The following is a 27,502-nucleotide window of genomic DNA, read 5'->3' as shown; positions in this document are numbered from 1 at the left end:
CAAAGATTCACAACCCTCTGAGTGAAGAAATTCCTCCTCATCTTAGTCTTAAAAGGCCGACCCCTTATCCTGAGACTATGCTCCCTAGTTTAGATTCTCCAGCCAGGGGAAACAACCTCTCATTCTTCTAAACTCCAGAGAGAATAGGCCCATTCTACTCAACCTCGCCTCAGGACAACCCTCATCCCAGGAATTAATCTAGTGAACCTTCGCTGCACCGCCTCTAGGGCGAGTATATCCTTCCTCAGATAAGGAGACTAAAACTGTATGCAGTACTCCAGGTGAGATCTCACCAAAGCCCTGTACAATTGTAGCAAGACTTCCTTATTCTTGTACTCCAACTCCCTTGCAATAAAGGCCAACATTCCATTTGCTTTCCTAATTGCTTGCTGAACCTGCATGCTCATTTTTTGTGTTTCTTGTACGAGGACACCCAAGTGTCTATGAACACCAACGTTTAATAGTTTCTCACCATTTAAAAAATATTCTGTTTTTCTATTCTTCCCACAAAGTGAATAACCTCACATTTCCCCACATTATACTCCATCTGCCACCTTCTTGCCCACTCACTTGACCTGTCTACATCCCTTTGCAGACTCTTTGTGTCCCTCTCATAGCTAACTTTCCTACCTAGCTTTGTACTGTCAACAAACTTGGATACATTACACTCGGTCCCTTCATCTAAGTCATTAATGTAGATTGTAAATAGTTGAGGCCCAAGCACTGATCCTTGCGGCACCCCACTAGTTACAGCCTGACAGCCTGAAAATGACCCGTTTATCCCTTCTTTCTGTTTTCTGTCTGTTAACCAATCCTCTATCCATGCTAATATGTTACCCCCAACCCTATGAGCCCTTGTGTAACCACCTTTTCATAGAATCATAGAATGGATACAGCATGGAAGGAGGCCATTCGGCCCATCGAGTCCGCACCGGTTCTATACAAGAGCAATCCAGCTAGTCTCACTCCCCCGCCCTATCCCCGTACTCCTGCAAATTTTTCACTTTGAAAGCCATGATTGAATCTGCCTCCACCACCCCCTCTGGCAGTGCATTCCAGATCCTAACTACCCGCTGCGTAAAAAAGGGACCTTAGTTCTTTTGCCAGGATCCAATTGAAGTGAAGCTAAGCTGGGGCAGCTGCAGGTGGCTCGGTGAAGCCATGTTGAGAGGTCCTGTGGAACGCAGTGCAAATTAGCCACTGCTTGCCAAGGCCTAGGTGAGAAAGTCGAGCTTGGAATTGAAGTAACCCTTCAGATTGTCGGCCAGCTGAAGAAGGAAGTCTGGCATTTCAAAATTTGCAGATGACACAAAACTTGGAAGTGTAGTGAATAGTGAGGAGGATAGTGTTAGACTTCAAGAGGATATAGACAGGCTGGTGGAATAGGCGGACATGTAGCAGATGAAATTTAACGCAGAAAAGTGTGAAGTGATACATTTTGATTGGACGAACGAGGAGAGGCAACATAAAGTAAATGATGCAAGGGGTGCAGGAACAGAGTTATCTGGGGGTATATGTGCACAAATCGTTGAAGGTGGCAGGGAAAGTTGAGAAAGCGGTTTTAAAAAAAACATACAGGATCCTGGGCTTTATAAATAGAGGCCTAGAGTGCAAAACTAAGGAGGTTATGATGAACCTTTATATAACACTGATTCGGCCATAACTGGAGTATTGTGTCCAGTTCTGGGCACTGCACTTTAGGAAAGATGTGAAGGCCTTAGAGAGGGTGCAGAAAAGGTTTACTGGAATTATTCCAGGGTTGAGGGACTTTAGTTACGTGGATTGACTGGAGAAGTTGGACTTGTCCTCCTTAAAGTAGAGAAGGTTGAGAGGAGATTTGATAAAGGTATTCAAAATCATGTAAGGTCTGGACAGAGTAGATAGAGAGAAACTGTTCCCATTGGCGGAAGGGTCAAGAACCAGAGGACATAAATTTAAGGTGATTTATGTGGCACCTTATTGAATGCCTTTTGAAAATCCAAATATACTACATCCACTGGTTCCCCTTTATGTACCCTGCTTGTTATATCCTCAAAAAACTGTAATGGGTTTGTCAAACATGATTTCCCTTTCATAAAATCATGTTGACTCTGCCAAATCATATTATGATCTCCTAAGTGCCCTGTTACCACTTCCTTAATAACTGATTCTAGCATTTTCCTGACGACTGATGTCAGACTAACTGGCCTGCTACCTTCAAATCCACTGGGACTGTTCTAGAATCTAGGGAATTTTGGAAGATCTTAACCAATGCCTCCACTATCTCTGCAGCCACCTCTTTTAGAACCCCAGGATGTAGGCCATCAGGTCCAGGGGATTTATCAGCTTTTAGTCCCATTAGTTTCTCGAGTACTTTTTCTCTACTGATATTAATTACTTTAAGTTCTTCACTCTCATTTACCCCTTGGTTCCCCACTATTTCTGGTCTGCTTTTTGTGTCTTCTACTGTGAAGACAGATACTAAATATTTGTTTAACGTATCTGCCATTTCCTGATTTCCCCAGTATAATTTCTCCTGTCTCAGCCTCTAAGGGACCAACGTTTACCTTTGCTGCTACTCTTCCTTTTTACATACCTGTAGAAGCTCTTACAATCAGTTTTTATATTTCTTGCTAGTTTACTTTCATATTCTATTTTCTCTATCAATTTTTTGGTCGTCCTTTGCTGGTTTCTAAAACTCTCCCATTCCTCAGGCTTACTATTCTTCTTGGCAGCATTTATAGGCCCGTAGGATTTTATAATAGATACATTATCACAGATGTGTACAGTGTTTTGCTAGCTATGAAGATCAGTATGTTTAGCCTAGTTGCAACTAAATGTTGAAATCATCTGACCACATTAAGCCAATTTTATTATCGATTGGCCAGTTTGCTGACTGGAACAGTAAGGCAGTGAGTGGGCTGTCAGCCACGGGAGATAAACAGATAAAGAAAATGGGCATAAAACTGACTCTGCTGATTCAGACATACACTAGTTAGCTTGAGATTGATACTGGTGTTAGCCATTGAACAGTCAATGGCCAACTGTTAAACCCACAAGGCTGAAGGAATAATTTTAGCTGTAGATGGCAATGGTAGGAGAAAACAAACAGTGAAGAAGTGGAATACATGTAATTCCTCCATCTCTCTTTACTCCCCTGCCCGGCCCACGTTTGAAAGTTTGATATAAAGTGAAATATCACTGTATAATATCAAAGATATTTTGCCCATCTACCAGTTGAATCAGAAATCTTGAAATATCTCACCTGAAATACTAACCCATCTTTCTCTTTCAGGTGCTTGCTTTGACCTGTGCTTGTTCCACCGTTTTCAGTTTTTATGGCCTGACCTTGTTTCACTTTTTCTTCTGGCCCATTTCTGGTTTTGTGATCGGTTCTACTATATGATCTCTAACTAAAATTTTGCAGGCTCAAGTACAGATGAGGGAAGCCATCTGAAAATCTACTGTTGAACTATCTACAATTCACTGGTGCTAAATTGATAATGTTACTTGAGCCAGAAGGATGGCCATCATGGGAGATGGGGGTAAAAAACATTATTGTGATAGAGAGGACGCTTTTGAGGTTGGAGATAAAAAAAACATTGTTGCAGCAGAGTACAGAGAGCTTTATTCTGCTCTTACTCTTCTATACCTGACCAAGGAGTACCTGATACGGTCATTAGGTTCCAAAACTGGAAGTGTCCTCCTTCACCTTGAGTACAAAATTCGTGTTATGTCCCATTCCCCTCCGCAGAATAATTTGAAACTTAACCTGTTAGAGCCAAGTGTTGCTTATAATTTATCATGATGATACATGAGCCAAAAAGATTGGTTCTGAGTAAGCTTCTTGTTGTCCAATCTGAATTACATCATACAATAGATAGCAAAAGGAAACTTTGAGCTTAATTGGAAGCATTCCAACTACATTGAAATAAGTTTTCCAGATAGAATATTGAGAATCTCATTCATCAGTAATAGTGTTGCAATTCTTTGTAAAAAGGAAGTTTAAATGTCAAATTATGTCATTTAAAAAAAATTGTACAACTGTTGAATTGTACACAAAATGTGAGCCATTTTTTTTGCTGCTTCTACATGCATAACTGGACATTTTTTTGGAAAACCAGATTTACTTAATGTTTATATTTCTAGTAATCACTGGAAATTTAGTGTTTTCCTTCCATCCCCCTCTGGAAAGTAATGGATACAGAATATTGTTTGCAAAGTTTAGGAAATTGCTCAGAGTGCGAATCAGATTTTTTTTTATTGTAATTACTTCCTCTTCCCCTGTGTGCTAAAGTTCATTTGGTTAAATAATTGTTGTTGATGAATTTCAGAGATTTTAAAATTGTTACATTGATGTAATGTATGAAAATTATGCAATTGAGTAGAAGAAATTGGTTCTGGAATATTTGATTTGGAAGCAATAGGTTTTCCTGGCTTTCTTGAACAAAAGAAGCTATTTCCAGCAGTGACACTTTTTTTGTGAAGGCAATGGTGCCATAATGAGGACTAAATATTTGAATGTATCAATATGTGAGGATGTAATGGGCTGTCCTGTTAACACTGGAAGTTGGCTCCGCTAAGCAGGATGTAGTAGTTTTATATTTTTTTCAAAAGCTAAATATGCAGGTTAGACATTGTGCTTTTTGAAGTAAATTAGCAGCTGGTACGAGAGGAAGAGATGCAGCAGTCATTGTGTAGAAAGTGATGGTAGGAGAAATGCATTGGGTGTTTGGTAAACAGCTGCTGGCAAATGTCAGAATTGACTCATGAGACTCCCATTTAAAGTGGTAACGCACTCAACGATCAAAGAACACTCTGCTTTTCATCTTACCATTTTATCAACAAACATACAAAAAACATTGAAGTACACATGCATACAATTTGCACATGCATTGGACAACACCGTTATAGAGGAGCTTGGTGTCAGATTGCTGTAAAATCTGATCTTGCACCAAAAATCCACACTGGTTTAAGGTTCATAAGTCACGTGTGACTTATGTATCAGAGCTTGATATTTGTATCTCCTTTGGTAATCACTTGATTTGGTATTGACCAGCAAAAGCATGATTTAATAGTTTTCAAAGCAACTGCATAATCAGTATTAACATTGACCAACAATGTATGCGGTGTTGTAGAAATTCACAGGATCTACCTAAATGCAGGCCTGTTAATATTCATCTCTGAAGAGAAAGTAAATAATTTCATCTGTTAAAGTAAAACCATTTGGCAAGAGGTTGACGTTGAACATTGTACTCGAGAAAAATCGAAACTACTTTTGGGTTGTGATGTAAATCCAAAATAGCGTTCAGTTCGCTCATCCTGGCAGTGTTCATCTACTTACGGCTGAATTAATTTAGTTTGTCTATTTTCTTTCTTGGTTATTAAATCTTGGCTCACTTTGTAGAAGCATTGACACCAGTAAAGTTACTGTTTTTTTTAAAAAAAACTTCTAGGTGATGTTTTTATTTTTTCATGCTCATGAGTATTGTAATAAGCACTTTCATTTTATATGATGATTAATAAAGAGTACAGTATTTATTAGTAGACCTCGTGTCACATTGAGCCATCCAGTCAGGACAGATTCATTCCATAGTATATTCTAAGTTGGTGTTTCTTAGCCAGGGTTGATGGTACATTTGGCCTTAATCTTCTGTGAAAGGGAAGAAAAAAATCAGCCAGAATTCCTGTTCCTGATCATTGGCAGTGATTTTTTTACTGGCAAAATATGTCTGGATGCTGAAGTAAGGATAGGGTAGGGTTCAAGTATGATGGCCCATCATTGAAAAGGCTGGTCTCTCGTGAGCCTGGACAGAGTGTGTCAACAGATTTTCAACTGTGGGGATCATCATAGTTGAGCCCCTCTCTATCTTCACCTTGACACCTGGATATGCATTCTTCAGCAGAGGCCACTGCCCAGTAATTAGGAGCAGGAATCCTGGCTGATTTTCATTTTTCTTCCCTTTCCCTGTGGAACTTTATTTCTGTGTTAGTGGTTGGGCTCAGGAGAAGGGAGGGGAGATGAAAGTATAGTGGAGGAAAGTTAGGAAAATCTGGTTGCGCTTTGATAGATATACTATTCTATTTACCATTAAGTCCAAGTTTTGTTCAGTTTAAGAATAAATCTACAATTTGGTGCAGTTGACTTGCTGCAAACAAAGTGAAATACTTGTACTCCCCACCCATAGAGTGGCATGAATTAAATTTAGAGGATCACAGTTCTGAATCTGTCATAAATGAAACTTGAGCAGTCTGAGTTAAACAGGGAGGGAATTTTTTGGTACCTTCTGGTGGGTTGTTGAAAGGTCAGCATTGACTTCTGTATAGGTGTCCATAGGCTAAATCAGTTTGTTTTGCAAGCTGGAGAGGGCCAGGGAAACAATCATTATTGACAAGACAGTTGCTGTCAATGGGAATTCTTTCTTCCTTAACTGCAGAAGATGGTTTATATGTGGTGATTAACTTAGGTGATATAGAAAATGGAAGAACTTTTAGAGTCATAGAGTTATACAGCACGGATAGAGGCCCTTCGGCCCATCGTGTCCGCGCCGGCCATCAAGCCCTGTCTACTCTAATCCCATATTCCAGCATTTGGTCCGTAGCCTTGTATGCTATGGCATTTCAAGTGCTCATCCAAATGCTTCTTGAATGTTGTGAGGGTTCCTGCCTCCACAACCCTTTCAGGCAGTGAGTTCCAGACTCCAACCACCCTCTGGGTGAAAAAGTTCTTTCTCAAATCCCCTCTAAACCTCCCGCCTTTTACCTTGAATCTATGCCCCCTTGTTATAGAACCCTCAACGAAGGGAAAAAGCTCCTTAGTATCCATCCTATCTGTGCCCCTCATAATTTTGTACACCTCAATCATGTCCCCCCTCAGCCTCCTCTGCTCCAAGGAAAACAAACCCAATCTTCCCAGTCTCTCATAGCTGAAGCGCTCCAGCCCTGGTAACATCCTGGTGAATCTCCTCTGCACCCTCTCCGAAGCGATCACATTCTTCCTGTAGTGTGGCGACCAGAACTGCACACAGTACTCCAGCTGTGGTCTAACCTTAAGTGGTTTACTTGAATGTTACCAATGCACTATGTACAATTTTATTTCAAATGTGAGAGCAATCACCACATTAGTTCATAATTTTAATTCCTGTTAAACTAGTTCGTTATTGTACGTTGCTTAAATTATAAATAACATCATCGTATCAGTTACTACATGTCAGCAGGAAGGAAGGTGTTTTATTTGGGTTGTGTACAATCTATTGAAATTCTGTTAAGACTGATGGACTTAAAATCATTTAATATTCATGTGCATGGATTGTTCATAATAATTGTAGAGGTTGAAAAATCTGGATTTAATTTTGAGCCCCAACATGCATGACATTAGGCCCAGTGGGATATTTTTTCTGCTTGTTGCAGTACTTTTTCCGAATTATTCAGAAAAGTTGGACCTGGGGTGCTGCCTAGAGGCCAGGTAAAATGCTTTGTGCTTGCGATGTGTGCTTGTATTTATTCCACCCAGCTGAACTCATCAGCACTACCTAAAATCCAAGTAACTGTTGAAAAATTCACAACATACATGGCAAGCAAAAAAGCACATTGACTGTTCACCATAACTGTACTTTCCAGGATGTGGCACAGTTTAGTGTACTGAATACATCATGTTCTCCACTTAATGTGCTGACAAAGATATATTTATCCATTACGGTCTAAGAAGTTGTGCAATGCTGTGATGTAAGATTTGTCTTATTTCACAAAATGCTTTCGGTCTAAATTTTTGAAAAAATGTTTATTGCTTTACAGCAGTGATACTTGAGGAATCCATGTGCACCATGGTGATCCCACAGCCACATCATCTTATGGAATGGGGTTTGGTTAGATCCAAATTCAAATGATAAATAGAATTGGAAATTGTAGTCCTTTCCCTTATGTTTGTATACATAGAGTATTTTCATATAATAAATCTATCCATCCCTTTGAAAAATGTAGCACACCAATGCCTCTGGGGGGAGAAAGTTTCATTATGGCTCAGTAGAGCATAGGAATAGGAGTAGGCAATTCAGCCCATTTCAACCCTTTAAGCCATGGTATCATTCTGGTGAATCTGCATTGTACCCCCTTCAAGGCCAGTATATCCTTCCTGAGGTGCGGTGCCCAGAACTGAACGCAGTACTCCAAATGGTCTGAACACTGGTTCAACTGAAGCATAACTTCCTCCCCTTTGTGTTCCAACCCCCTTGAGATAAAGGCCAACATTCCATTAGCCTTTTTGATTACTTTTTGTACCGGCGTTCTAGCTTTTAGTAATTTGTGTACCTGGACACCCAAATCCCTTTGCTCCTCCACAGTTTCTAGTCTCCCGCCATTAAGAAAATATTCCAATTTGTCTTTCTTGGATCCAAAGTGGATTACCTCACACTTCCCCACGTTGAACTCCATTTGTCGCAGTTTTGCCCACTCACTTAATTTGTCTATGACCCTCTGCAACTTCCTGCTCCCATCCACACAACTTAGTGTTCCTCCTAACTCTGTGTCATCTGCAAATTTGGATATAAAGCTCTATTCATTCAGCCAAGTCATTAATAAATATGGTGAAAAGCTGAGGCCCCAGTACAGATCCCTGGGGAACGCCACTTGTCACATCCCACCAATCAGAGTACATTCCCTTTCTCTACTTTCTGTCTCCTATCAACCAGTTATCGATCCAAGTCACAAGATTACCTCCCAATTCCATGCGCTCTCATTTTTGCCAATAATTTCTTGTGTGGAACCTTATCAAATGACTTCTGGAACTCCATATAGACAACATCCATAGACATTCCCCGTCTTCCTTGTTAGTGATCTCATCAAAAAATTCAACTAGATTAGTCAGAAATGACCTACCTTTCACAAATCTATGCTGACTCTCCTTGATCAACTCATACTTTTTAAATGCTCAATCACTCTGTCCTTGATATATTCCAATAATAGATGGTAAACTGAAAGGTCTGTAGTTTCCTGCTTTCTCCCTGCCTCCTGTCTTTAAAGTGGATTTGCCTCTAAGTCAGAGAGTTGTGGACTCAAGTCTCACTCCAAAAACCTGAACACATAATCTAGGCTGTTAGTTTATTGCAGTACTGAGGAAGAGCTGCATTTCAGAGGTGCCATCTTTCAGGCTAAAGTGAGCCCTCAGTCACCTGTTCAAGTGGACATAAAAGATCCCATGGCAATTTTTTGAAGAGGAGCAGAGAATGCTGGCCAGCACCAACAAAACAGATTAACTGGTCAACATTGTTGCTGTTTGTATGACTTGGCTGTGCTCAAATTAGAACAGAGAGCTGGGGAAAGTTTTTTACACAGGATTGATTATGAAGCTGTGGAATGCAATACTAGATTTAGTGATTGAAACAGAGTCCATGGGGGAAATTGTAACCCCCAAGAACGGATGGGTGGGAGGTCAAAATTGCAGGTTTTTAAATTGCAACCAGATCTCTGCTCCAACACGCCCACTTCCCTGTTTAATGTGGGCACATTTGGATGCATGCAAGGTACTGGACAAGGTCGCGATCCCAATTAGTGCCGGCGGGCATGTACATAATGTGGCACTTAACGTCGTTAAGAGACATTAAATAGCGATCTTTTAACTGATAATTAACTTCAAATTTAAACGCCTCCAAGCCAGGTAAAAGGAGACGAGAAGGGCCGGTTCATTCAGTGCTGTGGACCAGGAGGAGCCAGGAGTGTTTCCTCTAGGCCCAACAAGTTTACCTGCCGCCATTGGTCCCCCGCGAATGTCTGCTGCGTCTCCCCCTCCCCAACGCGATCCCCGGGTTGGCGCCGCCCCCCCAATCCAATTGCTGAGGACACTGATATCTTCCCAGCCGCTTTCCCATCTGACAGGCACCCACCCTGTTATTGCCTTCAATTGCGTTGCCCCCACGTCTACATTTAAGAATTAAGTTAGATAGGTGGTTGAAGGAAAGGAGTATTGGAACAGGGCAGGCTCATGGGATTACACCTACTATTTGTATGGAGGATAAACAACTTAAATTGGATGGATCAATTGACCTGCTTCCATGCTGTAATTCTATGTAAAATTGGTTGCCACATTTGCCTACAAATGACAATAACTACACTTCAAAAGTAATAAATTGGCTGTAAATCACATTGGGACATCCTGAGAATGTGAAAGGGGCTGCATAAGTGCAGGTTCTTTCTTCTATCTTTCCTTCCACATAGCCTGTACTGAAGATATTTCCTGGTAAACACTAACTGAACTAGGGGGATGGATAATCTGGTCTTGTATCCACCTTTCCTCACCTAATTTGAAGGGGAACCAAGTTGCTATGGTGAATTATTTGGCAGGTTGTGAGATTTCAGAGCGCCACCACACTTGCTTTTATTGTTAAATATGCGAGGTTCCCCTTGGTCCCTGATCTTGATAAAATGGAGTGATAACTGTTCATTTTTGATTTTTTTTTTGTCTTTCCCTGCTGACATTGAGTCAGTTAATTTCCGGAGAGGAAATTATTGATTCAGTGTTTAGCATGAGTGCTAACTTAATTTTTTGGATGCAGTGGGGGTGTGTAGAAACAAAACTGTGAAAGGGCCACGCCCTTTTAAAGAGAGAAAAGTGGGTGACAAATTTAACGAGCTTCTAAGTTAAATCCCTCAATTTATCTAGCATCGGTGGTGATGTATCTTTGAAGAAATAATTGTTCTGCTGAGTGAGCTATATTGCGTGTTTTGTTCATTATAAGGATGTGGGCAAAATTTATTTAATGTAAAGGTACTTGTCTTCCCTACCCCATCTTATCCTTTTTAAAAGGATTTTCAGATTAAACAGAAAAGAGATATAATGCAAACAGTTGTAGTTTAAATGTTTGACTAGTATAACTCCAAGTCCAAATGTGTGACCATGCATCTGAGCAATGAAAAGGAAAATATAGAGGGCCCGTCAGTAGACCTGAATTCACAAGTAAGTGTACTGAATAGTGGTATGGCTAAACTGACACCCATTTAATGTATCAGCACACTTGAGAACACCATAGGCCAATAGTGAGAATGCTTACAATGGTTCACAGCACATAGTTGGGCTAAACAAACAAATTTGTTGTTTTCTAAAACTGCTTTAATAGGAGTAATATTGTAGCTCCACAGAAATGTAACCTTTTGGTTCTCTGTCTTGCTACCATGGTCCCATAGAATTTGAAACAATATGATCTACATCAGACTCATTGTGCCAGTTAGGAAGATTAGAAATGCTCGTTTTCTCTTGTGCTCCTGGGATAAACATGGAAGTCTGACTTGATCACCAGGGACAGGTGTGGAGCTTTTCCAGTCATAAATCATAATCATGTAGGTACTGTGCCTGTCCAAACTTCATCATGTTGGAGAGGGTGGACTACATTAAGGAGAAGACCTTCCTGAGGTCTACTGGTTTGCAGAGTTTTAAACTATGCTGAATCCAAGGGCACCAGATAGTTCTTTTTCCCTCCTCTGTAGCCTGTCAAATCGTTGCTTCACTGGAGATATATGCTGAAGTTCTCAGCAATTTTCAGTATTTCAGTTTGTTTGCCTTTGTGTAGATATGATTTTCTAGGCCAAGAAGCTGGATATCTGTAACTGAATGGAACTTCAAATCCTTCTTGTGGTGTGTGGGCAACATAGCAAATTATCTTTCTCAACCAAGTCATTTACTTGGTCATCTTAATACTGAAGATAACGTGCCATTTATCTGTTCAATCCCTAAATCTGTCCTATCTGTTGCAATGGTTTGTTAGTTGCCCCACAATTGACTATTCTGGAGAGTGTTGTCATCATGAAGTGAGCACCACTTTGGATGTGATCCAGTGGGCCACTGATGAGGTTCAGTTGAGTCAAATAACTTTTCCTGAAAGAGCCCTAGTAAACATGTTGATATGATGATTGCCCATTTATCATCCTCTTGGGAAGTTGCATGTGGAATTCAGTAGCTTTACAGAAATACATAATTAACTACCTTTTATAAGTGAAGATAGGAATGTTATACCAATGAACGGCTCTAGAAATATGTTTGTTGTGGGGAGAGTTGCTTTTGCCTTCTGGGGGATACATCTTGCAACTAGCAGTGGCAACTGAATAAAATTGCATATTGCCAAGAGGTCTCATTCTTCAGTGTCTAGACCCAATAGGCACAAACCTGGCTCTGCAGGAATTGAGAATCTTATGTTCTCTATGCTCTCATAAACTGCTGTCAGAGCAGTTTAATGTGTGTGCATGGTCAGAATGTGTAGCAGTGTGCCTTTCTGACAGCACATGGCTGTCGTGGCATCACTTTTACAGCATTTCCAGGTCCTAGAGCAAATATTTAATTTGGAGGTAGCAGTATTGGTCATGTATAGTGAGGTAGAATTTCTCTGCTAGCTGTTTGTAGGAGATAATCTGGCTCCTGTCAAGGAATTGGACTGACAATACCTTTCTTGTGCCAGAGGTTTGGAATCTACCCATGATGAATGGGTCTGAGCTTTCCATTATAGCAGATTGGGGCGAGAGAGGGTAGATAGACCCTTCAGGCACAAGTTTCATTGAGCTAATAACATTGCTGCAGTTGGGTGTTTGAGAGTCCTTGAGGGGCTGTGTCGGGAGTTGTTTTGGAGACTCCAAGCCCAGTCACTGCCTGGCTACAGGCTACATTATAGGCTGTAATTCCTCAGAGTTGGGCCACCCAGTAGTAGCAGTGCCTGAGGTTAGGAAGACTGAACTCTTCATGCTTGGTGGCCTAGAAGCATTTGAAGTTTATTTGTGGTTTCTTGGCTGCCCATAGGAATCTGGCGTTGCACCTGTCGAAATCTTGCAGTTGTTGAGCTGGAAGCCTGACTGGTAGCATCTGAAACAGGTAGAGCATGGGAACACATTTATTTTTACTAAGATGGTTCTTCTCAGAAGGGCAGGGAGCTTGGGCATTGAGCTTGGAAGTTGCTGTAAAGCATAATGAAATTTGCAAATACACAGTATCTGTCCATAAAATGCATATATTGTGTCAGTGGTTAAGCGCAGTGTGCAATGTATAATACTACAATTCAGTTGGACAGGTGTTACAGCAGTATGGAGGGAAGGGCATTTGCTGCAGTTTGAGCCGGGCATTTACACTTCCATTTTTTCTCTCTTCGCTCCCTCTCTGCCCCCTCCCCCCACCCTCAAGAATAGAAAAAGATTGTTCTTGATCCCCCATAAAAATCCTACTATTTTTTTGTTAGGTGGGTGTCACACAGAATTTCTAGAATCACAGCACTGTGAAATCCATAAAGGTAGAGTTAGTTTGCCTGATAGAGTACAAACTCTCTTCCCTAAGGGAATGTTTAAGTTCAGAGAACCTGGGCGCAGGTCTGCAAGAGCCAAGGTTAAAGGACCCACAACTGTTGCCTCCAAGAACCTGTCCAAACTATATTTATGCATTTTATCATGCAGGCTTAAGGTGTAGTAAACTACTTTTTTTTTACTATTTTGCTCTCCTTTTCTCCTGATGGTATTCACTATTGGTGGGCTTTGGTTCCATGGGTGCCAGCAGGCATCAGATATCTCATTTAACTGGGCCATCCTTCATCTGTACTTCAGAATGTGAAGGCATCAAGGCGGAGGCTAATTATGTTCTCACCTGACATTCACACACACATTTTCCAATAGAAATGATTGAATAGCAGCTTGGAGCTGCCACTTTTTTTTACCTCACAAGGGCGTTACGGCTAACTGTAGCTCCCCAGTTGCTGAGATTTGAGGGTGGGATTTTATCGATCTGTATGGCACAATACTACACACTGGTCAATATTAGACCATAAGAGATAGAAGCAGGAGTAGGCCATTCGGCCCCTTGAGCCTGCTCCGCCATTCAATGAGATCATTGCCGATCTGATTTTTACCTCAACTCCACTTTCCCCATATCCTTTGACTCCCTTGCTGATCAAAAATTTGTCCAACTCAGCCTTGAATGTATTCAATGACTCAGCCTCCACAGCTTTTTGGGGTAAAGAATTCCATAGATTCACGACCCTCTGGGAGAAGAAATTCCTCCTCATTTCCGTCTTAAACGGGCGACCCCTTATTCTGAGACTATGTCCCCTAGTTTTATATTCCCCCATGAGGGGTAACATCCTCTCAGCATCTACCCTATCGAGTCCGCTCAGAATCTTGTATGTTTCAAAAAAGTGTCCTCTCATTCTTCTAAACTCCAATGAGTATAGACCCGACCTGTTCAATCTTTCCTCATAAGACAACCCTTCCATATCCGGAATCAACCTAGTGAACCTTCTCTGAACTGCCTCCAATGCAAGTATGCCCTTCCTTAAATAAGGGCACCAGAACTGTACGCATTACTCCAGGTGTGGTCTCACCAGCACCCTGTACAGTTGTGGCATGACTTCCCTGTTTTTATACTCCATCCCCCTAGAAATAAAGGCCAATATTCTGTTTGCCTTCCGGGTTACCTGCTGCATCTGTATGTTGACTTTTTGTGTTTCATGTATGAGGACACCCAGATCCCTCTGTACCATAGTATTTCTCCATTCAAATAATATTTTGCTTTTTTATTTTTCCTCCCAAAGTGGATGACTTCACATTTTCCCATATTATATTCCATCTGCCAAACTTTTGCCCATTCGCTTAGCCTGTCATTATCCCTTTGCAGACACTTTGTGTCCTCCTCGCAACTTGCTTTTCCACCTATCTTTGTATCATCAGCAAATTTGGCCACAAGACACTCTTCCTTCATCCAAGTCATTGATATATATTGTAAATAGTTGAGGCCCCAGCACTGAGCCCTGCGGCACCCCACTAATTACAGATTGCCATTTTGAAAATGACCCTTTTATCCCTACTCTTTATTTTCTGTTAGTTAGCCAATCCTCTATCCATGCCAGTATATTACCCCCAACACCATGAGCTCTTATCTTGTGCAGCAATCTTTTATGTGGCACCTTATCGAATGTCTTTTGGAAATCCAAATATACTGCATCCATTGGTTCCCCTTTATCCATCCTGCCCATTACTTCCTCAAAGAACTCTAATAAATTTGTCAGACATGATTTCCCCTTCATACAATCAAGGAGAGTCAACATGGTTTTATTATGAGTCTCCATGTTCTGTTACTACTTCCTTTATAATAGATTCTAGCATTTTCCCAATGACAGATGTTAGGCTAACTGGTCTATAGTTATGATGTGGAGATGCCAGTGATGGACTGGAGTTGACAAATGTAAGGAATCTTACAACACCAGGTTATAGTCCAACAGTTTTATTTGAAAATCACAAGCTTTCGGAGGCTTTCTCCTTCGTCAGTGTGACTCAACTGACCTGGTGTTGTAAGATTCCTTACATTTGGTCTACAGTTGCCTGCTTTCTGTCTCACTCCCTTCTTGAATATCTTTATTCACTTGGCCTTGGGAGAAGTTCTTTTTTAAATTTAAGATGGTTTCACTGTGCCAATTATTTCATTATCAAAAGAAGTGCTTCTGAAAGGCAGGAAAGTATAATGGAGCAATTGCCTTCTTGTGGTTACGTGGGTGTGTCCTTATGTCACCCAGCTGAGTTGTTGATATTAACCATGCTGCTGTGAGGAGATACCAAGGGAAAGCAAAACAGTTCGCAGCAGAAGAGAAATAATGTCAGTGAATAATTTGTCACTGGATTGTCCTTGTGCCACCTAAGTAGTTGGCTGGAGTTAGTGCGGGAGTTGATGGGTACCAGGATGAAACATTAGAGAGGAGAAACAAGGTACACAGAGGATTAGTAGGGACAAACAGCATTTGAGTGAAGAAGAGTTCAGAAATAGGAGGGATCAGATGGGGGAAATGCGAGGCCGACTAAGATGAGTTTGGAATGCTTGTGTGTAAATGCATGTAGCGTGGTAAATAAGGTTGCAGGCTCAAGTCACCAAATGGGACTATGATATAGTGGCAATAACAGAGACCTGGCTCAAAGAAGGGGAAGATTGGGTACTTAATATTCCTGGCTACAAGGTGTTCAGGAAAGATAGGGAAGGAAAGAAAGGTGGGGGGGTGGCAGTATTGATCAAAGGAACTATTCTAACACTGGAAAGGGATGATGTAGTTGAGGGGTCAAAGAATCTATTTGGTTAGAATTAAGGAACAATAGAGGAGCTATTATACTACTGGGTGTATACTATAGGCCACCAAATAGTGGGAAGGAAATAGAGGAGCAAATTTGCAGGCAAATTACAGAAAGATGAAAGAACTATAGAGATTATGGGAGACTTCAATTATCCCAATATAGACTGGGACAATAACAATGTAAAGGACAAAGAGGGGGAGGAATTCCTGAAATATGTACATGAGAGCTTTCTGGAACAGTGTGTTTCCAGCCTAATGAGGAAAGGAACAGTGGGAAGGGGGGATAATGTTTCAGTGGGGGAGCATTTGGGGAACAGTGATCATATCCGGTTTAGAATAGCTATGGGTATGGGTAAGGTTATGGAACAGTCAAATGTGAAAATACTCAACTGAAGGATGGCTAATTTCAGTGAATTAAAAAGAGATCTTGCCCAGTTGGATTGGAATCAAAAATTGGCAGTAATTGAACAATGGGAGGCCTTCAAGAAGGAGTTGGTTTGAATACAGAGTAGACCCATTCCTACCAGGGGGAAAAGGAAGGGCATCCAAAGCAAGAGCTCCCTGGATGACTAAAGATATAGAGATTAAAATGAAACAGAAAAAGGAGGCTTATGATGAATTTAAGGTTCATAATACAGTAGAGAACCAGGCTGAATACAAAGTACAGAGGAGATCTAAAAAATGGAAAAACAGGCAAAGAGAGTGTATGAGAATAGATTAGCGGCTTATAATAAAAGGGAACATAAGTCTTTAACATATAAACAGTAAAAGGGTAGTCAAAGGAAGGGTGGGACTGATTAGGGACAAAAAAAGGGATCATCTTGTGGAGGCAGAGGGTATGGTTGAGGTACTAAATGAATACTTCATATCCGCCTTCACTAGAGAAAAGAATGCTGCCATTGTAGCAGTAAAGGAAGAGGTAATAGTGATATTGGATAGGATAAAAATAGATAGAGGAGGTACGTAAAAGATCGGCAGTACTTAAAGTAGAAAAGTCACCCAGTCCAGATGGGATGCAATCTATGTTACTGGGGGAAGTAAGGGTGGAAATTGCGGAGGCTAGAGCCATAATCTTTCAATCCTCCTTAGATGTGGGGGCAGTGCCAGAGGACTGGAGGATTGCAAATGTTACACCCCTGTTCAAGAAAGGAGAGCGGGATAAACCCGGCAATTATAGGCCAGTCAGCCTAATGGTGGTGGGGAAACTTTGAGACAATAATCGGGGAAAATATTAATTGGCACTTGGAAAAGTATGGGCTAATAAATGAAAGCCAGTACGGATTTGTTAAAGGCAAATTGTGTTTGACTAACTTGATTGAGTTCTTTGATGAAGTAACAGAGAGGGTTGATGTTGTGTATATGGAGTTTTAAAAGGCATTTGATAAAGTACCACATAATAGACTTGTTAGCAAAATTAAAGCCCATGGGATTAACGGGACAGTGGCAGCGTGGATACAAAATTGGCTAAGGGACAGAAAGCAGAGAGTAGTGGTGACCGGTTGTTTTTCAGACTGGAGGGAAGTATACAGTGGTGTTCCCCAGGGGTCTGTATTAGGACCACTGCTCTTTTTGATATATATTAATGACCTGGACTTGGGTATAGAGGGTATAATTTCATAGTTTGTAGATGACATGAAACTCAGAAATGTAGTAAACAATGTGGAGGATAGTAGCACACTTCAGAAGGACATAGACTGGTGAAATGGGCAGACACATGGCAGATGAAATTTAATGCAGAGAAGTGTGAAGTGATGCATTTTGGTGGGCAGAATGAGAAGAGGCAATATAAACTAAATGGTAAAATTTTAAAGGGGGTTCAGGAACAGAGAGCTGGGGGTGCACATACACAAATCTTTGAAGGTGGCAGGACAAGTTGAGAAGGCTGTTTTTAAAAAAAAAATCATACGGGATCCTGGGCTTTATTAATAGAGGCATAGAGTGCGACAGTAAGGAAGTTATGTTAAACCTTTATAAAACACTGGTTAGGCCTCAGCTGGAGTATTGTTTTCAATTCTGGGCACCACACTTTGGGAAGGATGTCAAGGCCTTAGAGAGGGTGCGGAAGAGATTTACCAGAATGGTGCCAGGGATGAGGGACTTCAGTTATGTGGATAGACTGGAGAAGCTGGGGTTGTTCTCCTTAGAACGGAGAAGATTAAGGGGAGATTTGATAGAGATGTTCAAAATAATGGTTTTGACAGAGTAAATTAAGGAGAAGCTGTTTCGAGTAGCAGAAGCGTTGGTAACCAGAGGAGACAGATTTAAGGTGATTGGCAAAAGAGCCAGAGGTGACATGAGGAAATGTTTGTTTATGCAGCGAGTTGTAATGATCTGGAATGCACTGTCTGAAAGGGTGGTGGAAGCAGATTCAGTGGTAACTCTCAAAAGGGAATTGGATAAATACTTTGAAGGGAATTAATTTACAGGGCTATGGGGAAAGAGCAGGGGGATGGGACTAATTGGATTGCTCTTTCAAGACCCCACACAGGCACGATGGGACGAATGGCCTTCTTCTGTGCTGTACCTACTATGATGATACTGTGTGAGGGGAGGAAAAATTAAGTTAGGAGGAGGAGGACGACAGAATTAAGGCAATAATCTGCTCCATTGTTCTGTCCCTCTGATTTCCTGATTTTCTGCGCAGATCTATCCAAGCAACACGGAAAGCTCAACGCTGGAAAAGACCCCTGGTCCATCCAGTATGTCTTCCTGCTTTATCGATTGTATCCAATAATGTGTTTTTCTTCAAGGTACTTGACTTTTGGTACAACGCTATCTTAAATAAGGGGATTCTACTGCCTCCCTTGGTCAACTGTTCCAATAACTAAATACCCTTTCAGTAAATGTTTCCTTACAGCCTGTCTGAATCTGCCATCTTAGCGTAAACCTTTGCCCCTCGCTTTGTTGTCTTGTGCCAACGCAGAGAGTCCTGAGTGATCTATATCTTTCAATTTTGAATACCTCAATTCTATCTCCCCTCAATCATTCTTCTAATGAGAAGAGTCCTGTATCCGTGAGTCAATCTCATGTTTAATTCTCTAACCTCTCAGTAGCATTTTTCCATAATTTTTCCAGCTCAGGTGCAACCTTTTTATAGTGAGAGTTCTAAAACTGTACACAATGCTTTAGGTCAGGGGTCTCCAGGAAGCGCCCTGCAGGGCCGAATGTGGCTTGAAAGTTCCTTTGATCTGGCTCACAGAGCCCCTACCAGTTCCTGTCCATGCAATGTGTGCAAACCCAACTTCAATAGCTTTAAAGTCCCTAGGCCTGAAGAATTGGAAAAGGCTGCTCCTGATGGTCAAATTTGACTAAACAGCGAGTTAACCTTTTCTAGAACTCCAAGCCCATAAACTTTAAAGAGCTGAAGCTTTCAAATTTTCAGGCTTTGGGAGGTGGGATGGGAGTAAAAGGAGGAAGGGAGGGGCTTCACTTTTTTTTAATGTTGGGGGCGCTAACTTTTGGGGATCTTACAGCTTTGTGTAATAATGTGTGGCCCGCTCACTGTCACATGTATCCAATACCCAGCTCCAAAATTTTGGACATCTCTAGGTGGCTGTTAGAGAATGTAGATGTAATATACTTGTACTTTGATTTTAGTAAGACAATCAATAAGGTAGCTCAAAGAAAACCAGTACACACAATCAGCAGACAATGGGGTAAATTTCAGCAGGGTTCTTCCACTCATCCATCATAACTTCGCAGGAAGAGCTGCAGAAGCCCCAGAAAAATGTCATTTATGCCATATTTCTGAGGTTTCTATGGCTCTGCCGCCAAAGTTACAGCAGGTGAGTGGAAGAACGCCTGCAGAGATTCATCCCCATTGTATTGGTGGGAGTGAACAAAAATGGATTGCAAATTTTTCGAAGTGGCAGGACGCTGTGAATATTACTGTGTGTGCTTGCACATATATTCATTACACATACTTAGGAAGGACAGGGCATTGAGACAGGAAGCAGCACCAAACACGTGTATACAGAACTAGCGTTATGTGACTAGTGACATTAAGACACTAGATCATATTAATATTCACAGTACTTTGCATAAAAATGTTCTTGTGAAAAATGTCCTTAGAGTCAAATCTTTTGAGCAGTTTGTGTCTGTCTTGTGGACTGTGTGGACACCAATGCTTTCTCTTATTATCTGTGATAATATAGTGGTTTTTACTTTTGCTCGACAACACATCCTCCTTCACATCCTTTCCTACTTGATGAGCACAGTAGCAGTGTGAGGAACACCCAAAAATCAAAAAGTAGAGATAGTAGAAAAGCAATGAAGTCTTGTAATATATGGGAAATATTTTTGTTTATTGGAAATTTTCATAAAATTAAATGGAGCACTTTCATCATTCAAACTCATTCAAACAATTGAAAATTTTATTAATTACTTTTGAATATTTTTGTCAGAAAGCTAGCATGGAGGACTTCTCCATCAGTATGTGAGCGATGGATTACAACAGAGATGGTCATTAGCTCAGTGTACTTCTTCTAACTGTGTATGCTCCTTTCTACTCCCTGCACCATCTTTCCCTTCCCAAATGTTTACTTTGTTACTCTCTGTTCCTCTTCAGCCTTTTTCTCCTGTTACATTCAATTTCATTCAGACTTATACCTTGTAATGTCCAAGCTTCATCCCAAACCCATGTTAACATCTAACATCTCCTGAAGTACTTTTAAATCTGTCGTGAATAAGTTTGGCAGTTTTTCAGTCATTTGTTAAAAGATGTTACAAATGTGAGCTGTATACCAATAATTTATTAATAGAGGTACTTTCAAAATAAAGTAGTCTCTCGCATACAATTCCAGTCCATCTGGCTTCTGCAACTCTAGTATGCCAATAATAAACTTGCTTGATCAAAACCACTCCATGAAAAAGCCAGCATCCAAAAATAGCCAACACCACATGTTTTTGTCCAATATTCTATTGTTGAAACTTTGAGAGTGAATTGATGTGGCTCAAAAGTCAGCAACGTTTTGCTGCATTACTGACAACATGGGATTTCTGCTTCATTCATAACGAAACTTAAAGTCTCCGTGAAAAATACATGGAGTATAAAGATAGTCCACCGTGTTTAAAGTACACATCAAAAAGTTTGATTGTGATATTAACAGCAATGACCTGAACTAGAAATTGATTTTCAGAAACTATTCCTAAGATTAGCAATGTCTACAGACAACTGTAAGAAGATTCTTCAGTGGCCACACAGTACAAAAATCTGACCTATCTGTCTTCGATATCATGGTTCTGACTTTTAGATTCAAAAGATTTTCTTAAATCTGCAATATGCACCAACCAAGCCAATACAAAAGATCTGATTCTAACGAAAAAGTACATAAACAAAAAAAAATCAGATTTCTTAAATGGATACTTCATCTGCCCAGGAGAACATCTGTCACATGGTTCTACTAGCTTTGAGATCTGGAAGATGACCGTAGTCCCTTGTGTTTCCTATCAAATCCTTTCCAATTCATGGCACACACATTCTCAAATCATATTTCCCCAGGAGAGGCTTCAAAGAAGCTCTAGAAAACCATATTGCGCACATTTGACCTGTTAGCTTGCACTTGAGATATCATAGCTTACTTGGGTATCAACGCAAGTCAAAACTAGACAGTTGAAGGCAGAGAATCATTAAGATCAGGAGGCAATATTAAAAGCAGCAACAACACACTTAGGTTTGTACAGAATGAAATAGTTAGCAAACCCATCAGGCAGTATAGCTATAAGCCCACAATACTTTTTTATTCAGTTATCTTAAGAGTGCCATATTTAATCGATTATGCAACCTTTTGCTTTCTCACACGCAACTAACACTTTTCTTCCTCCTGGAAAGCCTGCCTTGCTGAGATTGGTTACTTATGTGGTGCTTATGTCCTACTTGTAAAGTAAATGTATTAATACTCCCAACATTGCCACCATGTGAATTTTGTGAAAGGATCTAATGGTCAAAAAATGTGGCTTTAAATAATGAAATAAGTAATTGAATGAGTCATGTCTGACATGATTCATATTGATAAACGCTTAAGTTATCCTACAACTTGGACTTCTTTCCTGAGCTACTAGTATGGCTGGTCACCTAATTAATGTAGTGGACAAAATCTGCAAACTAACTTCTACAACTGTCTTGTAATCCTCACATCTTCACAGTTGAATTTGTGGTTAACTAACAGAAGCAAACCAATGGGCAGGTGCACACCTTGGGGCCACTGGAACCTGTACCCATAATTTTAAAGGCATCATGTAACAGCCATCCAGAGCACAAGGTTCTAGGTTACACAACTGATCCATGTTGAGTTAGCTGATCTCTCAGCTGGGATAGTATTAGGTTATTTTAGTAATGTTGGTTGAGGGGTAAATGTTGACCTGGAGAATTTCCTGCTCTTCGACTATTGTATCTTTAATGATCCCCTGAGAGGGCAGTCGGGTTTAACATCTCATTTGAAAGTCGGCACCTCTAACAATGCAGCAGTCATTCAGCCCTTCACTGGAGTATTAGCTGAGATTAAGTCTCAACTGCTGAAGTCTCTGGAGTGGGGCTTGAAACCATGACTGTCTAGCTCAATAGAGTAGTACCACTGAGCCACTTGAGTGAGGGGTGAGTACGTGGTTGGGCTTGGCGATGAAACTTCCCTTGGTCAAATAGCCTGCCAACACTTGCAGTCCAAGCCGTCACATGGAAAATGCAGTGCAGTGATCAGAACTGCCATCACTTCACTATGATCAATTATTGAAATCACTTTGTGTTCTACACATTGAGTTAGATCACTGGAATTCTTGACTCTGTTCCTTGTAGAGCAACTGTCTTTTAACTGACCTAAGGTAACTTCCATTGAAATATGGCCAGTATTGGTGTGCAGATGTTAAATCTCTGCTTTTTGCTTCACTACAGTACTAACATGCATATCAAAATACACACATTTCTACACAGTGTAATTTTATGCTATACTTGAAAAGTTATGGTAATAATGTGTTAAATCACAGTGAAGGATTAGTGCATGGTTAGTTGCATGCAGTATAACATTACAGTGTAGTTTTGGCTAAACTATATTGTGCGTATATTAACCTGCAGCTTTAATATGGTTAGCTGTTTATACTGGCTTTGTTTGATATTCAGTCTTTCTATTTGAAACCTCATGTATGAACAGTTTAGCTCTTGAATAATTTGAAGCACAAAAGTCTGGTCTCAGGAATGCATTCTCTGGCTTACTGGATACAAGAGAATTTGAAATCTTCATCTTTAAAAGGCAAAAGCTTTTGCATCACAGCCATTTTTCTGAAGATCTAAATTAATTATTGAGCAGTATGGAATCATAGAATGGATACAGCACAGAAGGAGGCCATTCAGCCCGTGGAGCATATGCCGGCTCTCTGCAAGAGCAATCCAGCTAGTCCCACTCCCCCACCCTTTCCCCGTAGCCCTGCAGATTTTTTTTCCCTTCAAGCACTTATCCAGTTCCCTTTTGAAAGCCACGATTAAATCTGCCTCCTCCACCCTTTCAGGCAGTGTATTCCAGATCATAACCACTCGCTGCGTTTTTTTAAAAAAGTTTTTCTCATGTCGTTTTTGGTTCTTAAATCTGTGTCCTCTGATTCTCGACCCTTCCGCTAATGGGAACAGCTTCTCTCTCTCTACTTTGTCTAGACCCTTCATGATTTTGTACACCTCTATCAAATCTCCCCTCAACCTTCCCTGTTCTAAGGAGAACAACCCCAGTCTACCCACGTAACTGAAGTAATAAAGGAAGAACTAATTCAATCTTGTTTTTATACCGAAAGCTAAATATTGAGCAAGAGGCTCAATGATCTGCCGAAGATGTGACCATCTTTGCTTGGGGTAGGAGGTGAGGAGTGAAATTGTATGTGGATAATGACTGGTAACAGTGTATTTACTGTTAGGTTTTCTGCTTTTGCTGGACTGTTTCGGGCCTAGATTTATGATCAGACTTATCAGTACTTATATGACCAGGGGTGGGACCCTATATATAATTTATGTATGTTTTGTCCAACACTTGGAATGACTGAAGTGGTCCTTGGTTAAGACTAGTCTACTTTACCTTCTAAAGTAGCAGTAGTACTAAGGCCAAGCCAGGTGATCATAGAAACTTGTGTAGAAACTACCAGGCATCAGATACTTACAACTGAGAAAGTTGAGTACTTTTTACAAAGTACTAATTGAAACATCTCTCTTAACTTCACCAGCTGCTTATATGTCCACAAGATGAGTGGAATGGGTGAAAATTCCTCTGACCCTGCCAGATTAGACTCAAGAAAACGTAAAGAATCACCATGTGACCACCCACGACCAAGGTAAGATGCACAATTAAGGGAATTAATAAATTCTGGAGTGTGTTCGGTGGTATTTTTTTTAAGGTGGCGGTTATGTCACAATATATCAAGTTCATATTTTATAGTTCCTTTTCTTAAGCTATGTTCACCATAATTTGGTAAATGTGTAGCTTTCGGCTACGTTCACTTCAATAAAACAAGATTTTGTTTTTCTCTTCCTTGGTTTTTTTTTTCACTCTTCAGTCCCCATTCAGTATGCACCTAAGAAAATGAGAATATGATCTGTTCCAAGGTCTGGAACTGGATTTAGGGTGCATGATGGCACCCCAGTTGACCTTTTATTTTCTTCATCCCCTTTACACCCTGCAGTCTAATTCTGCCCTTGCCCAATGTCTACATATACACGTTTTCTAGTAATGGCTACTAGATTCTAATCAGGCGCAGATACCACGGTTGAAGTTTTATTTTCTCTTTCCTTCTCTCATACCTTTTCCTCCCGAACTTGAGCACACTGAAACCACATATAACCCTTGCTGAAATCCACTAACTCAGTAGCCTGAGACCTCCCTATATGTATGACTCAGTTACTTATTTACTTAGCCAGCTGTGCAATTGGGTTGCCCTTTTTCTAAATTGTAAAAGCCCTTCGATAGACCATCGCAGCGATGGCAACACTTTACCAGAAAGAATGGGTAAAATAGCTGCATAAATAAAGCAGGAGTGACGAAAAATAAAAACATATTAAGTTGCTTGTATAGCAACATGCCGAACATGAGCAACTCAAAGTGTGAGACATACACCATCAGGGCATATGGTTACACAAATGCACGTAGCATAAGAAATAAAACAAATGAGTTAGAAGCACAAATTCAGCTTGAAGGATATGGTGTAGTAGCCATTACAGAGACCTGGCTACAAGCTGTGCCTGATTGGGAGTTAAATATTCCAGGCTATAGGATCTTAAGAATGGACAGGGAAATTGAGTAAGGAGGAGGAGTAACAATATCGATAAAAGACACAATCACAGTAGTGGAAAGAAAGGACACAGTAAGGATGAACAGGCAGTGGAAACATTATGGGTGAACTCAGGAACGGTAAAGGATGCAAGATTCTGGTAGGAGTTGTCTACAGACTTCAAGACAGTAGTGATGTATTGGGGAATGTATAAATAGAGATTAGGGAGGCATGTAGCAGAAACAATGTAATTATAGGAGATTCTAATTTTCATATGGACTGGGAGAAGCAGAATAGCTCACGTAGTAACGACAGTGGATTTCTGGAATGTATTTGGGACAGTTTTCTGGAACAATATGTTTTAGAACAGACGGGATAAGGCCATTCTAGATTCAGTGATGAGTAACAAACTAGAATTAGTTAACAATTTGACTAAGAGAACATTTTGCGAAAAGGGACCATAATGTGGTTGAATTTGATATTGGGTTTCAGAGGGAGAAGTAAGAGTCATCAACCAAGATTTTAAATTTAAGTAAGGCAAACTTTAAGGGGATGAGAAATGAATTGACCACAGTAAATTGGGCTGAGCTGTTAATAGGTAAACCTACAGAGAAACAGTGGGAAGTATTTAAAGAAGTATTTGGTGCAATACATAACCAGTACATACCCCTAAAAGATAAAAGCTCTATGTGTGCAGTTAAGCAGCCATGGTCAACAAACAAGGTAAGAGAAAGCATTATGGTAAAAGAAAAGGCGTACACAAATGCAAGGAAAAGTGTAAATCCAGCAGACTGGGATTGCTATTTTAAAAAAAAACAACAACAAAGGAATACAAAAAAAGTAACAAGGTGCAAAAAGGGCATATGAACAAAAACTTGCAAAAGTTATCAAAGCTAACAGTAAAAGTTTTTCGAAATATATTGAGAAAGATCATGGTGAAGACTGATGTAGGTGAGACTATAATGGATGATCAGGAAATGGCAGACTTGCTAAACGAATACTTTTTATCAGTTTTCACAGAGGGAGAGGACAAAATTCCAGCAGTACAGGGGAACCTAAAAATAAGTCATGGGGAGGAACTTGGTGGATTTAATATGTAAACAAAATGGTAATAGTGAAAATAATGAGATTTAAGGTAGACAAATCTCCAAGACCTGACTGTTTCCACCTTAGGGTATTAAAAGATACAGCGGGAAAATTGCAGCTGCGTTTGTCATAATTTTCCAAAGCTCTCTAGATTTGAAAATTGTGCTCATGGATTTGAAAATTTCAAATGTCATTCCATTATTTAAGACAGGAGGGAGGGACAAAGCAGGAAACTCCTGACCTGTCCGTTTACAATCTTAAATTTAGAGTTAGGCCTTTCAGGAATGAAATCAGGAAGTACTTTTTCTCACTGTGGATGCTGGGTCAGTTGAAATTTTCAAGACTAAGATCAACAGGATTTTTATTAGGTAAGGGTATCAAAGGATATGGTCAAAAACAGATAAATGGAGTTGAGGTACATATTAGCCTTGATCTAATTGAATGGCAGAACAGTCTTGAGGGGCTGAATGGCCTACACCTTTTTCTATAATAGTTTGGTGACCACTGAAAAGATTTGGGCTGTTCAGCTGATGATGGCTGTTTTTTTTTCTTGTCCAGTGCTGGATTTGCTTGTGCTGCAGAGAATGAATTTCGAGCTACACCTGCTTCAGACTTTTCGAAAACAGTTTCTGACTCTTGCTGTTCTGAAAATCATATTAATGGTGGAAAACAGAATACATTCAGTTTATTCCTATTTGCTATTTCAAATTGCGTACAGTATAAGTCTGCTCTGAGAACAATGCAGTTATCCCTTTGATTACGCCTTGTATTTTTGGATGGTATTGCACAAGGCCACCAATTTAACTGCTTGCATATGACAAAACCAGTAGGGCAATAAAGTTTTCTGTATTCCCAGCACTTAATGTTGCTGCTTTTGTTTCAACAGCCCTAAACGTAGCACTGAGAAACGTCATCGTGAGCAAGAAAATAAATATATTGAAGAACTTGCTGAGCTGATATTTGCTAATTTTAATGACATTGATAACTTCAACGTAAAACCAGACAAATGTGCAATCTTAAAAGAAACTGTGAAACGAATTCGTCATATAAAAGAGCAGGGTAAGTTGCTTAATGCATACAGTGAACCTAGTTTTAAAATAATGAATGTAAGATACTGATGATGTGTT

The 27,502-nt window shown here is 40.3% G+C and overlaps 1 protein-coding gene across 9 annotated transcripts in view; it reads left to right on the top strand.

The window, feature by feature from the left end:
* ncoa2 (nuclear receptor coactivator 2) overlaps positions 1-27,502 on the top strand; it is a 280,623-nt gene that overhangs the window by 136,611 nt on the left and 116,510 nt on the right. For all 9 annotated transcript variants that reach the window (XM_067980345.1, XM_067980351.1, XM_067980354.1 and 6 more), the window contains 2 exons: positions 24,249-24,356; positions 27,262-27,434. In XM_067980345.1, the coding sequence (XP_067836446.1) occupies positions 24,268-24,356; positions 27,262-27,434 (262 nt within the window). In that variant the 5' untranslated portion in view covers positions 24,249-24,267. The remainder of the gene's footprint in view (positions 1-24,248; positions 24,357-27,261; positions 27,435-27,502) is intronic.

This window comes from Heptranchias perlo, chromosome 3 (genome assembly GCF_035084215.1).
Source record: "Heptranchias perlo isolate sHepPer1 chromosome 3, sHepPer1.hap1, whole genome shotgun sequence".
NCBI lineage: Eukaryota > Metazoa > Chordata > Chondrichthyes > Hexanchiformes > Hexanchidae > Heptranchias > Heptranchias perlo.
Note: the sequence above shows the minus strand (reverse complement) of the source record. Positions and strands in the feature narration are given on the sequence as shown.